Source organism: Pongo abelii, chromosome 1 (genome assembly GCF_028885655.2).
Source record: "Pongo abelii isolate AG06213 chromosome 1, NHGRI_mPonAbe1-v2.0_pri, whole genome shotgun sequence".
NCBI classification, from domain to species: domain Eukaryota; kingdom Metazoa; phylum Chordata; class Mammalia; order Primates; family Hominidae; genus Pongo; species Pongo abelii.
In genome coordinates, this window is record NC_071985.2 from 212,596,174 (window position 1) to 212,609,570 (window position 13,397).

Genomic DNA, 13,397 nt, shown 5'->3' on the forward strand with positions numbered 1-13,397 from the left:
CCACTTCACTCCAGCCTAGGCAACTGAGCAAGACCCCGTCTAAAAAAAAAAAAAAAAAGCATCAATTGTTTTCGGATTGAAGAACAAGCTCTGTAAAATTAGAATTTGGTGTGTATATATCTTCAGTGTACTCTGAAAAGCCTCAGTTATTGGCCACACTTTTAATATCACCGTCACTTCGATAATTAAGTGTATAAAACTAGATATTAATTGGATGATATATTAAAGTCTTGGGAATTTTTATTGTTTATTCTGTATATCTGGTGGGAGGAAAAAGGAGTGTTTTGAACTTGTGGGAAAGCATTCCCCATTAATCATCCAGGAGTTCATTTTCTGCAATTTTAGGAATGTATATGATGTATAGTATGTAACATTAACTTTCCCATTTTTTAAAAGAATTGTGACTTTTTTATTTTATTATTTTTACCTATATCAGATATAAAACCATAATTTAAATTTTCTTAGGCAGAGGGAGATTTCTAATTTTTCTATTTATTTATTTTTTTTTGGCTCTTGCTCATAGTACATTTTTAATGTATATTTTGTAAGTTTGTTTTATGAACTTATCCAGATAAATTTTCCTGGATGTAGATTGATGGCAAGTTATTCTAAAGCAGATTTGTATTTACTTTATCTGCTGCATGTCTTGGGGAAAGCATTTGCTGGAACTAAATCAGGGTTTAATGTTTGTTAGAACTAAATCTGGGTTTAATGTCCTAAAGCTACAATTCTATCCCAAAGTTTAAGGACAGCCATACCGTATGGCATGGATACTAATTTTCAGGGTAACAGCAGTCTTCTCTCCACCCAGTTGAAACAACATCCTTTCTCATCATCATTGTGTTGGTTCAGTGGTTTATTCCCTCTCTCTCTTTTTTAAGCTGTCTTTTCACTGAGCATGTCACCCATTTAGGAGTCTCAGAGCTTTATGTGAGCATCTCAGTTCCAAGTTCCCACTTTGCAGGGACCCAAGATCTCTCTTTTCTTATGGGTGTTAAAAATACAAATTCCTTGGTTATAGAGACTGGCACACCCTCCTACACCCCCAGGAATGTAAGGATGGCATCAGCCACTGACCTGTAGTTTACCTTATATTCTCGTAAGCTCAGCTAAGGATGTAGGAGGGTTTCCAGATTCTATAGAATATAACATAGGAAGTTTATTTCTCAAATGGAGATACGATTATATGTTTTGGTAATGTGAACAAAATACTGATCCATGTAGCCAATCAAGTTGCTGCTTTCTCTTTTAGTTTAGACTTCCTGAAGTGTAAAGGGAGCATACTTCAATGCAAGAAAAATATTTTAATAACAACACTTGCTTTATTCTCAACTGTGAGAGTGTTCAGAGTACTTTCAAAGAAATAAACGTAGCAAACATAAAACCAGAGATATAAAAGTGTGTCAGTTTTCCTAGATTAAACTAAAAATGACTAATCTTTTAAATAATAAAATTTATTCTAACCTTTGCTCAACTTACATATTCTAAAGTATATTTGAAATATCTCTGGAAGATTTAGTTGCTGGGGCCAAAAGTAGATCGCCAATGGTTTGAGTGTCCCATTGGCCTAATCACTATACTACTATGCATCCTTATAATTTAGCTTCTACAGAAACGTTTTCTGGAAACATGGAAACAGGACTCCTTACACATTCCTGGTTCTTTGTCATCTACCAAAACCAGCAGAGTGATCCTTAAAGCAAGGACCACTGGCTTCATTTATCAGAGGCTTGAGTCTGAGTGATCCTTAGGGATAAATAAAGGTTTTCTTCACCTTGTTTGTAAACTGTTTCCAACAAAGCTGCCTAAAAGGTATGTTTCTGCCATCCCATTCCTACTTTCTTGTTGCCCTCCCCAGTAAACTCTTAGGCATTCGTTGGAAAATACTGATGCTGGTCAAATTCTTTTATATACTGCAGAATGAGCCCAGACACCTGTTAGTTGAGCCTCTTGGCAAGTCCCTTACATAGTTCTTCCTTGCCTCTTTATGTGGGATAGATTTCTCCATTTTTTACAGTAGTTCATGTCTTTCATCATGAGCCCTAAAGTCTCAGTCATTGGGTATTAACTTAGTTCTACATCTTTCTGAATAGATGTACTTTGTTCAAAATGTAGCTCCCTTTTCCCCACACTCAGTAACTAATCCTCCTCCGCGACAAAGGACTGTTGTACTGACCTGCTTCCAGAGAAGGTAATTCAGTCAGCCTAGAGCTGTGCTCCCTCAGTCTAAAGAAAACTTCTACAGGAAAACCTAGTCTTACTATAAGTTTTCCCTTTCTCTAATATCCATCATTACCTTGCATACAGTTGCCTTGAGAACTTTTCCTGATTGCCTTGGAAAAGATAACTTTCCATGTTCCTAACACAAATGATAAACACTTGAGGTGATGGATACCCCAATAACCCTGATTTGGTCATTACACATTATGTGCTTTTATCAGAATATCACATGTACCCCACAAATATGTATGACTATTATGTATCCTTAAAAATTTAGAATTAAAAAACAAAAGCACAAGTATGCCAAAATAAGGAAGATAAGTTTAGTAAGACTTTATTAAGAAAAAAGATAATTTTCTCTACTAATGCATAAAAATGCCCAAAATACATTTCCTTCAATATATTTCTTTTCTTCATTTTCTATTACTGTATTAAAATACTTGGTAATTTAGTCACAATCATAATAAAAATTATTGTACATTTTTCTCTTTCCAAAGGCCTTCCCAGGCATTTCAAGCATTATTCTTGTAATTTGAACAGTTATTCCTGGATATAGTTATTTCTGTTTTGCTGATGACAAAAATAAGCCTCAGAATGGTAAATCAGCTTTCTCAGGCTCACAGGAGAATTACAGCCCCTTCCTTTATATGTCATGTTTCTATTAATCTTTCAGAGATGGTATGTCAATACAAAATTACCTCAGGATTTGACAGTTCTACTTTATGCTTGTGACCTAGGTTCATAGTGAAACATGAAAGCCCACGTGTTTGAACCACAGTAGTTACTGAAGGCCCACTGTGTGTCAGTCATTGTTCCATGCACTTGAGATTTATGAATGAGTAATACAAAGATCCCTGCCCTAGTGATGTATTAGGAAGTTTTAAGTGCTATAAAAGTAATAAAACAGGGTGAGGAATGCCAAGGGGCAGCAGGTTGTAGTATTTAAATAATATGATCAGAGTCATGGGCCTCAGTAGGAGGTAAGATTTGAGCAAAGAGGAGGAGGATTATTTGAGCTACCCTGTATAAAATCTGTGATTTTCCTCTTTTTCCTTTTGAAAAACATACCTATCAAAACCCTTGAATCAGTACTATAACTCCTACTTTGTCTGTTAAACTGCAGTAGGCAGAGCACTACTGGAGAAGATCACACCACTGTAAGTGGTGTGAGTGCAACTACAAATTCACACTGTCCATCCCAACCATTATTTTTATGATTTTTCTGTTGAAAATCCTGTACTCTGCCCAGTGCTACTCACCTGCAGCACATGACCTCGTCTCCTTCTTTATTGAGGACATTGAGGACACTGGGTATGCCTTTTTTTAACTTTCTGCCCCCTCACAAACCTGGCTATATTGAAACCTTCATCAGGCTCTCTTAGTTGTCTCTTACAGTCTCGTATGTATTCACTGTCTCTCTACCACCTTCTTCTTGTCTGTCTCATGCCAGAGACGCTCTCTGAGTCCCACATAACCATTTAGCTGCCACTTAAATGGTATCTTTTTCTTCTGACCCAAACTGTTTAAGAATAGTCAACCATTTCTTCTACTATTCTTTTCACTATTCAACTAACATATAGTCTGATTTATGCTCCTAATATGCTAGTGGAATCTTCCTCAGCAGGGTCATCAGTAGGCACACATTTATCTTCCTAGTCTTTTTGCCTCATTTTACCACTATTGGTCTCTTTCTCTCTCTCTTTTAAGTTAGGTCGAGTGTAATTTATATGCAGTAAAATTCACCCTTGTTAGCTAGCATTCATTTCTGTGAGTTTTGACTAGCACAGAAAGCCATGTAATCACACCAGTCAAAATATAAAACAGTTCCATCAGCTGGGCGTAGTGGCCCATGCCTGTAATCTCCACATTTTGGGAGGCCAAAGTAGGATTTCCAAATTTTTATCTCTGTCCCAACTCCTCCTCTAAACTTCAATCTTAAATTTCCAATTATCTGACAAATACCTCCACTTGGAAATCTCAGAGTCATTTCAAATTCAGTATATCCAATTCTAAACCAGTCACCTATTCCTCTAAACCTATTCTTTCATCTCAGGTTATACACTGGCTTTAATTAAACTAAAACCCTGGAGCCACTGTTGACGAACCTCCCTTTTGAGTCCCCTTTTCTCCCATCCAGTCATTTCACAAGGTGCCCTGTTTTTGTTTTTGTTTTTCCTCCCCAAGATGGAGTCTCACTCTGTTGTCCAGGCTGGAGTGTGGTGGTGTGATCTCAGTTCACTGCAACCTTCTGCCTCCCAGGTTCAAGCGATTCTCCTCCCTCAGCCCCCTGAGTAGCTGGGATTACAGGTGTGCACCACCACACCCAGATAATTTTTGTATTTTTAGTAGAGACGGGGTTTCACCTTGTTGGTCAGGCTGATCTCAAACTCCTGACCTTTTGATCCACCCAGCTCCGCTTCCCAAAGTGCTGGGATTACAGGTGTGAGCCACCACGCCTGGCCGGTGCCCTGGTTTTATCTAATGTATTTGTGACATTTGTTCCCTTCTCTCCATTTCCTTCTTCCCCTGCCTTATCCCTGCACTTATACGTGGATGCTTGTCATTTCCTTGGTCCCAGTTTTGTCCCCATTTGAAATTGTTCTCCACCAAGTGGCTGAAATCATCTTTTAAAAATACAGATCTAGCTTTGTCACTCCTCTTTCACGTCTTCTTAAGCCCTTCAGGATGCTTTGAAGGATTGGGGGAAATATCCTGCAAGATAAACTCTAAGCTTCTCAAGTTTTACCACAAGGTCTTCTGGTATCCATGTCCTCTCATACCTCTGCATTGTCAGTTACAGTAATCCACCAGTGTTCTAGAAGCCTGGAGATTATTTCAAAAGCGCCATATAGTAGGAGTCTTCCGAGTATACAGGCATACCTCATTTTATTGCACTTCTCTTTATTATGCTTTCACTGATACTGTTTTTTTACAAATTGAAGGTTTGTGGCAACTCTGTGTTGAGAAAGCCTGTTAATGCCATTTTCCAACAGCATGTGCTTACTTCCTGTCTCTGTCACATTTTGATGATTCTCACAATATTTCAGACCTTTCATTATTATATGTGTTAGTGATCTGTGATCACTGATCTTTGATGTTACTGTTATAATTGTTTTGGGGCACCACGAGCCATGTAAGACGGCCAACTTGATCGAGAAATATGTATGTTCTGACTGTTCCACCAACTGGCAGTTCTTCCATCTCTCTCCCTCCCTCTCCTTGGGCCTTCTTATTTCCTGAGATACAACAATATTGAAATTAGGGTATTAATAACCCTGCAGTGACTTCTAAGTGTTCAAGTGAAAGGAAGAGTCATACGTCTCCCGCTCGAAATTAAAAGCTAGAAATGATTAAGCTTAGTGAGGAATATGTATCGAAAGCTGAGACAGACTGAAAGCTAGGCCCCTTGAGACAGTAAAGTTATGAATGCAAAGGAAAAGTTCTTGAAGGAAATTTAAAGTGCTGCTCCAGTGATCACACAAATGATACGAAAGCAAAACAGCCTTTTTGCTGACATGGAGAAAGTTTCAGTGGTCTGGATAGATCAAACCAGCCACAACATTCCCTTAAGTCAAAGCCTCATCCAAAACAGTGCCCTAAGTCTCTTCAGTTCTATGAAGACTGAGTGAGGTGAGGAAGCTGCAGAAGAAAAGTTTGAAGCTAGCAGAGCTTGGCTCATGAGATTGAGGAAAGATGTCATCATAACATGAAAGTGCAAGGTGGAAGCAGCAAGTGGTGATAGAGAGGCCACAGGAAGTTATCCAGATGACCTAGCTAAGATAATTGATGATAGTGGCTACCCTAAATTACACATTTTCAATATTTGTTGAAAATCAACAGATACTGATATTGTAGATGAAACCACCTTATGTTAGAAGAAGATACCATCTACCTACTTTCTTTTTTTTTTTTTAGACAGAGTCTTGCTCTGTTGCCAGGCTGGAGTGCAGTGGTGCCATCTTGGCTCACTGCAACCTCTGCCTCCCGGGTTCAAGCGATTCTTCTGCCTCAGCCTCCTGAGTAGCTGGAACTACAGGTGTGCGCCACCACACCCAGCTCATTTTTCTATTTTTAGTAGAGACAGGGTTTCACCATGTTGGCCAGGATGGTCTCAATCTCTTGACCTCATGATCTGCCCACCTTGGCCTCCCAAAGTGCTGGGATTACATGTGTGAGCCACTGCGCCTGGCCCCATCCAGCACTTTCACAGTGAAAGAGAAGAGGAGAAGTCAATACCTGGCATTAAAGCTACAAAAGACAGGCTGACTCTCGTTAGGGGCTTATGCAGCCGGTGACTTCTGTTTGAAGCCAGTGCTCATTTACCATATGGAAAGTCCTAAGGCCCTTAAGAATTCTGCTAAATCTATTCTTCCTATGCTCTATAAATGGAGCCACAAAGCCTGGATGATGACACGTCTGTGCAGCATGGCTTACCGACTCTTATAAGCCTACTGTAGAGACCTACTGCCCAGATAGCAAGATTCCTTTCAAAATATTACTGCACATTGGCAACACACCTAGTAACCTGAGATCAAAGAGTAATTTTGACTTTCAAGCCTTATTATTTAATAAGTACATTTTGTATGTCTATAGCTGCCATAGATAGTGATTCCTGTGATGGATCTGGGCAAACTAAATTAAAAACCTTCTGGAAATCTGATTTGTTCGTGGCATTTGTTCCCTCCTCTTCATTTCCTTCTTCTGCCTTAGTTAGCCCTGCACTTATGTGTGGATGCTTGTCATTTCCCTGGCTCCAGTTTTGCCCCTACTTCAAATTTATTCTCCACCAAATAGCCAAAATAATTTCAGCATTCTAGATGCCATTAAAAACATTTCTGGGTGCAGTGGCGCACGCCTGTAGTCCCAGCTACTCAAGAGGCTGAAGTGGGATGATCGTTTGAGCTCAGAACTTCAAAGTTAGTCTGCACAAAAGAGGAGACACCTCAGCAAGATTCTTGTCTCTTAAAAAAAATTGTGATTCATGGGACGAGGAGGTTAATATATCAACATTAATAAGCATTTGGAAGAAGTTGATTCTAACCTTCATGGATAACTTTGAGGGGCTCAAGACTTCAGTAGAAGAAGTAAGTGCAGATGTGATGAAAATAGCAAGATAACTAGAATTAGAAGTGGAGCCTGGCTAGGCATGGTGGCATGCGCCTATAATCTCAGCATTTGAGAGGCTGAGGCAGGAGGATTGCTTGAGGCCAGGAGCTTGAGACTAGCCTGGGCAACATAGTGAGACCCCATCTCGAAGAAAACAAAAACATAGAACCAAAGCCTGAAAATGTGACTCAGTTACTGCAATCTCATGATAAAACTTGAATGGATAAGGAGTTGCTTCTTCATGGGTAAGCAAAGAAAATGGTTTCTTGAGTTGGAATGTATTCCTGGTGAGGATACTGTGAACATTACAGACATGACAACAAAGGATTTAGAATATTACATAAACTTAGTTGATAAAACAGCAGAAGGGTATGAGAGGATTGGGTAAAATGCTATCAAATAGTATCACATGATACAGAGAAATCATTCATGAAAGGAGCAGTCAAGCATTGCAGCAAACTTCACTGTTGTCTTATTTTAAGAAATTGCCACAGCCACTCTCATGCCTCAGCAAGTACCATCCTGATGAGGCAGCAGCCATCATCATCAAGGTAAGACCCTCCACCAGCAAAAAGATTACACCTTCCTGAGGGCTGAGATGATCATTAGTATTTTTTAGCAATAAAGTATCGTTTAATTCAGGTATATGCATTATTTTTAGACATAATGCTATTGCACACTTAATAGACTACAGTTTAGTAGAAACATAACTTTTATATGCACTGGGAAACCAAAAATTTGTGACTCGCTTTATTGCAATATTATCTTCATTGCCATGGTCTGGAAACACCACAATATCTTCAAAGTATGCCTGTGCCTACAGAAGCATAGGATCTGAATGTAGTTTTTCATGTATTTGATTAAACACTGGCAGTAAAATTTAGTGGTAAGATCAAAACAACAGAATCAAACACTCCTGAGTCTTACCCTTTTTCCTTGTCTATCTCTGTGACTTTGGGTGAATTTCCTAACCTCTTTGAGTCTGTTTCTCATGTAGAAAAATGAAGATAATAATAGTATTTACCTTATAGAATTGTAAAGATAAAATGTGATGTATGTAAAGTACTTAGCACAACATCTGACACATATTAAGCACTCTGAATGTTAAATAATATTGATACTTCTATTTTCAGCTTGTATTAAGAGCCCAAATGTTCCCTTTGAACTCTACTAATACACAGAAGAGTTGGATATCATGATCTTTGCCCTGAGGAATTTATCTTCCAAAGAAAGGAAGCTCAAGAAGTTGATACCTTCTGAAATGTTTTTAAGAAAATCTGGGACATGAGATGGTGGAAAATCCCTTAGGATAGGCCGTTTGCATGTATAATGTTGATTAAAAGTTTTTGTACCCATTATGTCATTTATCTTCACAGTAGACACATCTCAAGGTGACCTCTGCTGTGATTGGTAAAGGAGAAGGCCTGCTTAGAACAGTGAAGGAAAATCTGCAGTTGAGTTGAGGATGGTAATACCATCATTAACTTCCTGCTTTGGCAGGAGTGGAAAATTAGGAAGAAAGGCAAAGGAAATTCAGAAGAATGGGGGAAAAAATGAATAGGGCAGCCATAAAGTGGTAACAACCCGAATCAGTTTATCAACTGATGCATGAATAAACAAAATGTGATACATACATACCATGGAATATCGGACCATGATAAGGAATGAAATTCACATGGTGTACAATGGATGAACCTTAAAAACATTATGCTAAGTGAAAAAAGTCACAAAAGACCACATTTTATATGATTCTATTTGTATGAAATGTCTGGAATAGGCAAATCCATAGAAGCAGAAAATAAATTAGTGCTCTCCAGGGGTTGGGGAGAGAAGAGAGTGGGGAGACAGTGCTAATACATACCGAGCTTCTTTCTGGAGTGATGAAAATATTCTAAAGTTAGATAGTGGTAGTGGTCACACAACTGTGGATATACCACAGACCGTTAAATTGTATAGTTTTAAAAGGTTAATTTTATGATATGTAAATTATATGTCAACAAATATTTTATATATATATAAAAAAGAGGGGCCTGGCGTGGTGGCTCACATCTGTAATCCCAGCACTTTGGGAGGCTGAGGTGGGCCAATCACGAGGTCAGGAGATTGAGACCATCCTGGCCAACATGGTGAAACCCGTCTCTACTAAAAATAGAAAAAATTAGCCAGGCCTGGTGGTGCACGCCTGTAGTCCCAGCTACTCAGGAGGCTGAGACAGGAGAATCTCCTGAACTCGGAAGGCGAAGGTTGCAGTGAGCCGAGATCACACCACTGCACTCCCGCTTGGACAACAGAGTGAGGCTCTGTCTCAAATAAAAGAAAAATGAGTGTGATATGGTGGTGCCACCAGCATCTATATAAAGACTTGCTTAGGGAAGTTATAGCTTAGAAATTGAGGAAGTAAATTTCAACAAGAACGCCACAATTGACAGTGTCAGAGATAAGGAGTATTTGTATACAGCCAAAAATTATATCATCTTTTGACACATGTTATGCTATTGTTGTATAAATAAATTTATACAACAATTACTTATATAGTGTATAAATAAAAACTATTGTTTTTATTCTGTCTTATTACTTTACTACTAGTTAAATTTTACCTCAGTTTGAGAGGGTGTTCTCAGCTTGGTATTGAATGTACCACCTGTAGAGTTCAAGACCAGCCTGGGCAACATACAGAGACCTTTCGTCCCTATAAAAAAAAAAAAAAAATTAGCTAAGCATGGTGGTGTGTGCCTGTAGTCCCAGCTACTCTAGAGACTGAGATGGGAGGATTGCTTGAGCCTTTGAGATTGAGGCCACACTGAGCCATGTTCACACCACTGCACTTCAGCGTGGGCGACAGAATAAGACCCTGTCAAAAAACAAAACAAAACAAAAAACCAAAAAACACCTGTAGCAATCATTCTAGAGGCATCGCTTGATGTCACAGATGAAATACCCAGTTGGGCCAGCAAAGCAGAGCGGTTCTTCATGATCAGAACATAAGGGATCTGTCTTTTAGAAGTAGTGATTCTGCTGTTTCTTTGTTTGTAACTTGGTCCCTTATATTGTTGGCCCAGTTCAGCCACCCTTCAACTCTCCTGCCTGAGACCCTTCTGGATCTGTCTCTTCTTTCCAGCTATCCAACCATTCATTTATTCACTCATCTGTTCAATCCCCATTTCTTTTCACTCCATTTCACAGACTGTCATTATCTTACACCTCAGCTATTACAACTCTGCTTTCAGAGTTCTCTGGAAAAGTATTTAAAGTGCACATTTTCCAGAAAATTCTTTCAGAGAAAATATTGCTGCTGATGCCAGATATCTGTCTAAGACCTGTAGAAATAGTCGTTTCAAGGGTACAAGATCCAGGCTCCCAGATTAGCCTTGAAACTGTGTCATTATTTCATCCTAGCTTTGCTTTAATATTATTTTTTAATCTTTTTGCAAATCTCCCACACCTATTTGATGAGTGTTAATTCCTGCATTGTTTCCTTGATGCTGTCTTCAACCTAGACCACATTAAGGAACCTGCTCAATTCAGTTAGCTGGGTGTGGTGCCTGGCACCTGTAATCCCAGCTACTAAGGAGGCTGAGGCAGGAGAATTGCTTGAACCCAGGAGGCGGAGGTTGTAGTCAGCCGAGATCGCGCCAGTGCACTCCAGCCTGGGCAACAGAGTGAGACTCCACCTCAAAAAAAAAAAAAAAGTATTTTTTTCAATTTTTCAATATGACTATTCACAAGGTTTTCTATTCTGATAATTCCTTGAACCCTTAAACATATAAATATAATTATGTCAATTTAAAATACTCATAGTACTTTATGCATATTGATATGTATACATTTTACCTCTCCAACTTCTTTTACATCTCCAGGATTAGTAAAGCTTTTATTTTTCTGTTATCCCCGAGAGCTTTTATTAAATGTTTATTTACTCATTTCCACAAATGTATAGATTTGTGTTGATGTTTTTGTTGGGTTTTTGTTTTGTCTTGTTTTTTAGGGTATCTGATAGTAACAAATCAGGTATATTTAAAATCACCACCCTGGTAAGAAAAAATTGTAGTTGTTTTTTTTTTTTTCTTTCTTTTTTCTGAGACAGGGTCTTGCTCTGTCACCCAGACTAGAGTGCAGTGGCATAAACATGGCTAACTGCAGAGTTGACCTCCTGGTCTCAAGCAGTCTTCCCACCTCAGCCACCTGAGTAGCTGGAACCACAGGTGCGTGCCACCACACCCAGCTAACTTTTTGTAGAGATAGAGTCTCGCCGTATTGCCCAGCTGGTCTTTAACTCCTGGCCTCAAGCAGTCCTCCTGCCTTGGCCTTCCAAAGTGCTGGGGTTACAGGCATGAGCTACCATGCCTAGCCTGTTGATTTTAATAATAGTAGCTATCATTGATTAAATGCTTGCTATTTATCAGACACTGTGGTAAATTCTTTAACCCTCACAACAACTCTGTTATCCTTACTTTATAGAAGAGAATGAGGCATGGAGGAGATGATGCTTGCTGAAGGTTATATAGTTAATAAGTGGTAGAATCAGAATTCAAATTTCAACTACAATTTATACTCATAGCCACATCTTTATAATATTGCCTCTCAAATTAAGCTACATATCCTGTAAATAAATCTTAGACTTCAGCATTCAAAAGTTAAAATCATTTAAAATAGTTCTTACTAAAAGAAGATATTTTCATATGAAAGATGAATATATACATAAAGCTACAGCTGGATAAACATGTAGATGATAACAAGGGATACAAAGTCAAATGTGCTCACCCTGAATAATTAGTAAGGGACAGCAAAAAGCACAGAATGTATCTTTCCCAGTTCATTAGTTAATACCTCTCTCCAAGTTTCTGCCAATTCCAGAATTCATGCATGTAACCTAGGAATCTCCTTAATACTAATGCAGTGTTTAAGAAATGAAAGTAGGCTGGCTGCTTTGGCTCACACGTATAATCCCAGCACTTTGCAAGGCTGAGGTGAGAAGATCACTTGAGGCCCAGAGTTCGTAACCAGCCTGGGCAACAGAGAGACCCTTTCTCTACAAAAAATTTAAACATTAGCCAGGCGTGGTGGCGCATGCCTGTAGTCACAGGTACTCAGGAATCTGAGACAGAAAGATTGCTTGAGCCCAGGAGTTCGAGGTTGCAGTGAGCTATGATGGTGTCACCACACTCCAAATTGGGCAGCATAGCAAGACCCTGTTGCTAAAAAGTATAGAAATAAAAATAGAAGTCATTATTTATGTGATAGCATTCAGCATTCGATGAGATGATCAATAACATCCAAAAACTATTAGGGCTTTTGCAACATAATACCATCATTAATAGTTGTCATTCATTCAATAGGTATTTATTGAGTCCCAGACTGTCATAATTTATATTAGTTTTTAACAGAATTCAAATAAGATTTGAGTGACATTTGAAATATTTAAATCAGTATACCTGATTATGTAGGGAAAACCTCCCGTTGACATGATATTATACATTGATGTTCCGTAAATTGTATAAATCATGAATAACCCCTAAAACATGGCTTTTCTGTATATCTTACAAATGAGTTTTACTCTAATTTTAAAGCCATACCAAGGTGTAAAACAGTACGTATGGTATAAATAAAGGAGAAACCTGTATGCACATTCACATGTGTAATGCACACATATATGTACTTGCATATACACCAATATTTTCTGAGGATAGGTAGGAAATACTTAATAATGATTTTCTTTGGGGAGAGAGACCTAGGAGCAAGATGGGAAAGACAAGACTTTTTCAGTTTTTCCTTGTTTGTTGTGAAATCTTTTTGTTCATATGAATTACTTTTGTCATAATTAAAGCCAGAAGCAAGTTTAATTATAAATTTTGCAGTAATATGTCTTAGGTCTCATTCAAATAATAATTTTTGGGTGGGTGAGGTGGTTCACGCCTGTAATCCCTGAGGTCAGGAGTTCGAGACTCAGATCACCTGAGGTCAGGAGTTCGAGACCAGCCTGGCCAACGTGGTGAAACCCCATCTCTACTAAAAATATAGAAGTTAGCCAGGTGTGGTAGTGCACGTAGTTCCAGCTATGCGGGACACTAAGG

At 38.7% G+C, this 13,397-nt stretch overlaps 2 protein-coding genes across 53 annotated transcripts in view; one reads left to right on the forward strand and one right to left on the reverse strand.

Moving 5' to 3' along the window:
- EIF4G3 (eukaryotic translation initiation factor 4 gamma 3) overlaps positions 1–13,397 on the forward strand; it is a 366,672-nt gene that overhangs the window by 239,267 nt on the left and 114,008 nt on the right. For 2 of the 38 annotated variants that reach the window (XR_010138524.1, XR_010138525.1), the window contains one exon: positions 8,460–10,050. The exons of the other annotated variants lie outside the window; for them this stretch is intronic. The gene's annotated coding sequence lies outside the window, so the exon portion shown is untranslated. Of the gene's footprint in view, positions 1–8,459; positions 10,051–13,397 lie in introns of those variants that run through there. 38 annotated transcript variants of the gene reach the window in all.
- The window catches only part of LOC134760664 (putative uncharacterized protein encoded by LINC00269), a 54,174-nt gene that overhangs the window by 19,823 nt on the left and 20,954 nt on the right, over positions 1–13,397 (reverse strand). For 6 of the 15 annotated variants that reach the window (XR_010138533.1, XR_010138536.1, XR_010138530.1 and 3 more), the window contains one exon: positions 9,924–10,015. Coding sequence is in view for 4 of the 15 variants with exons in the window: in XM_063719767.1 (XP_063575837.1) it covers positions 9,924–10,015 (92 nt within the window). In the remaining 11 variants the exon portion in view is untranslated. Of the gene's footprint in view, positions 1–238; positions 5,457–8,048; positions 8,144–9,923; positions 10,998–13,397 lie in introns of those variants that run through there. The other 9 variants (XR_010138535.1, XR_010138528.1, XR_010138537.1 and 6 more) reach the window with 6 other exon arrangements.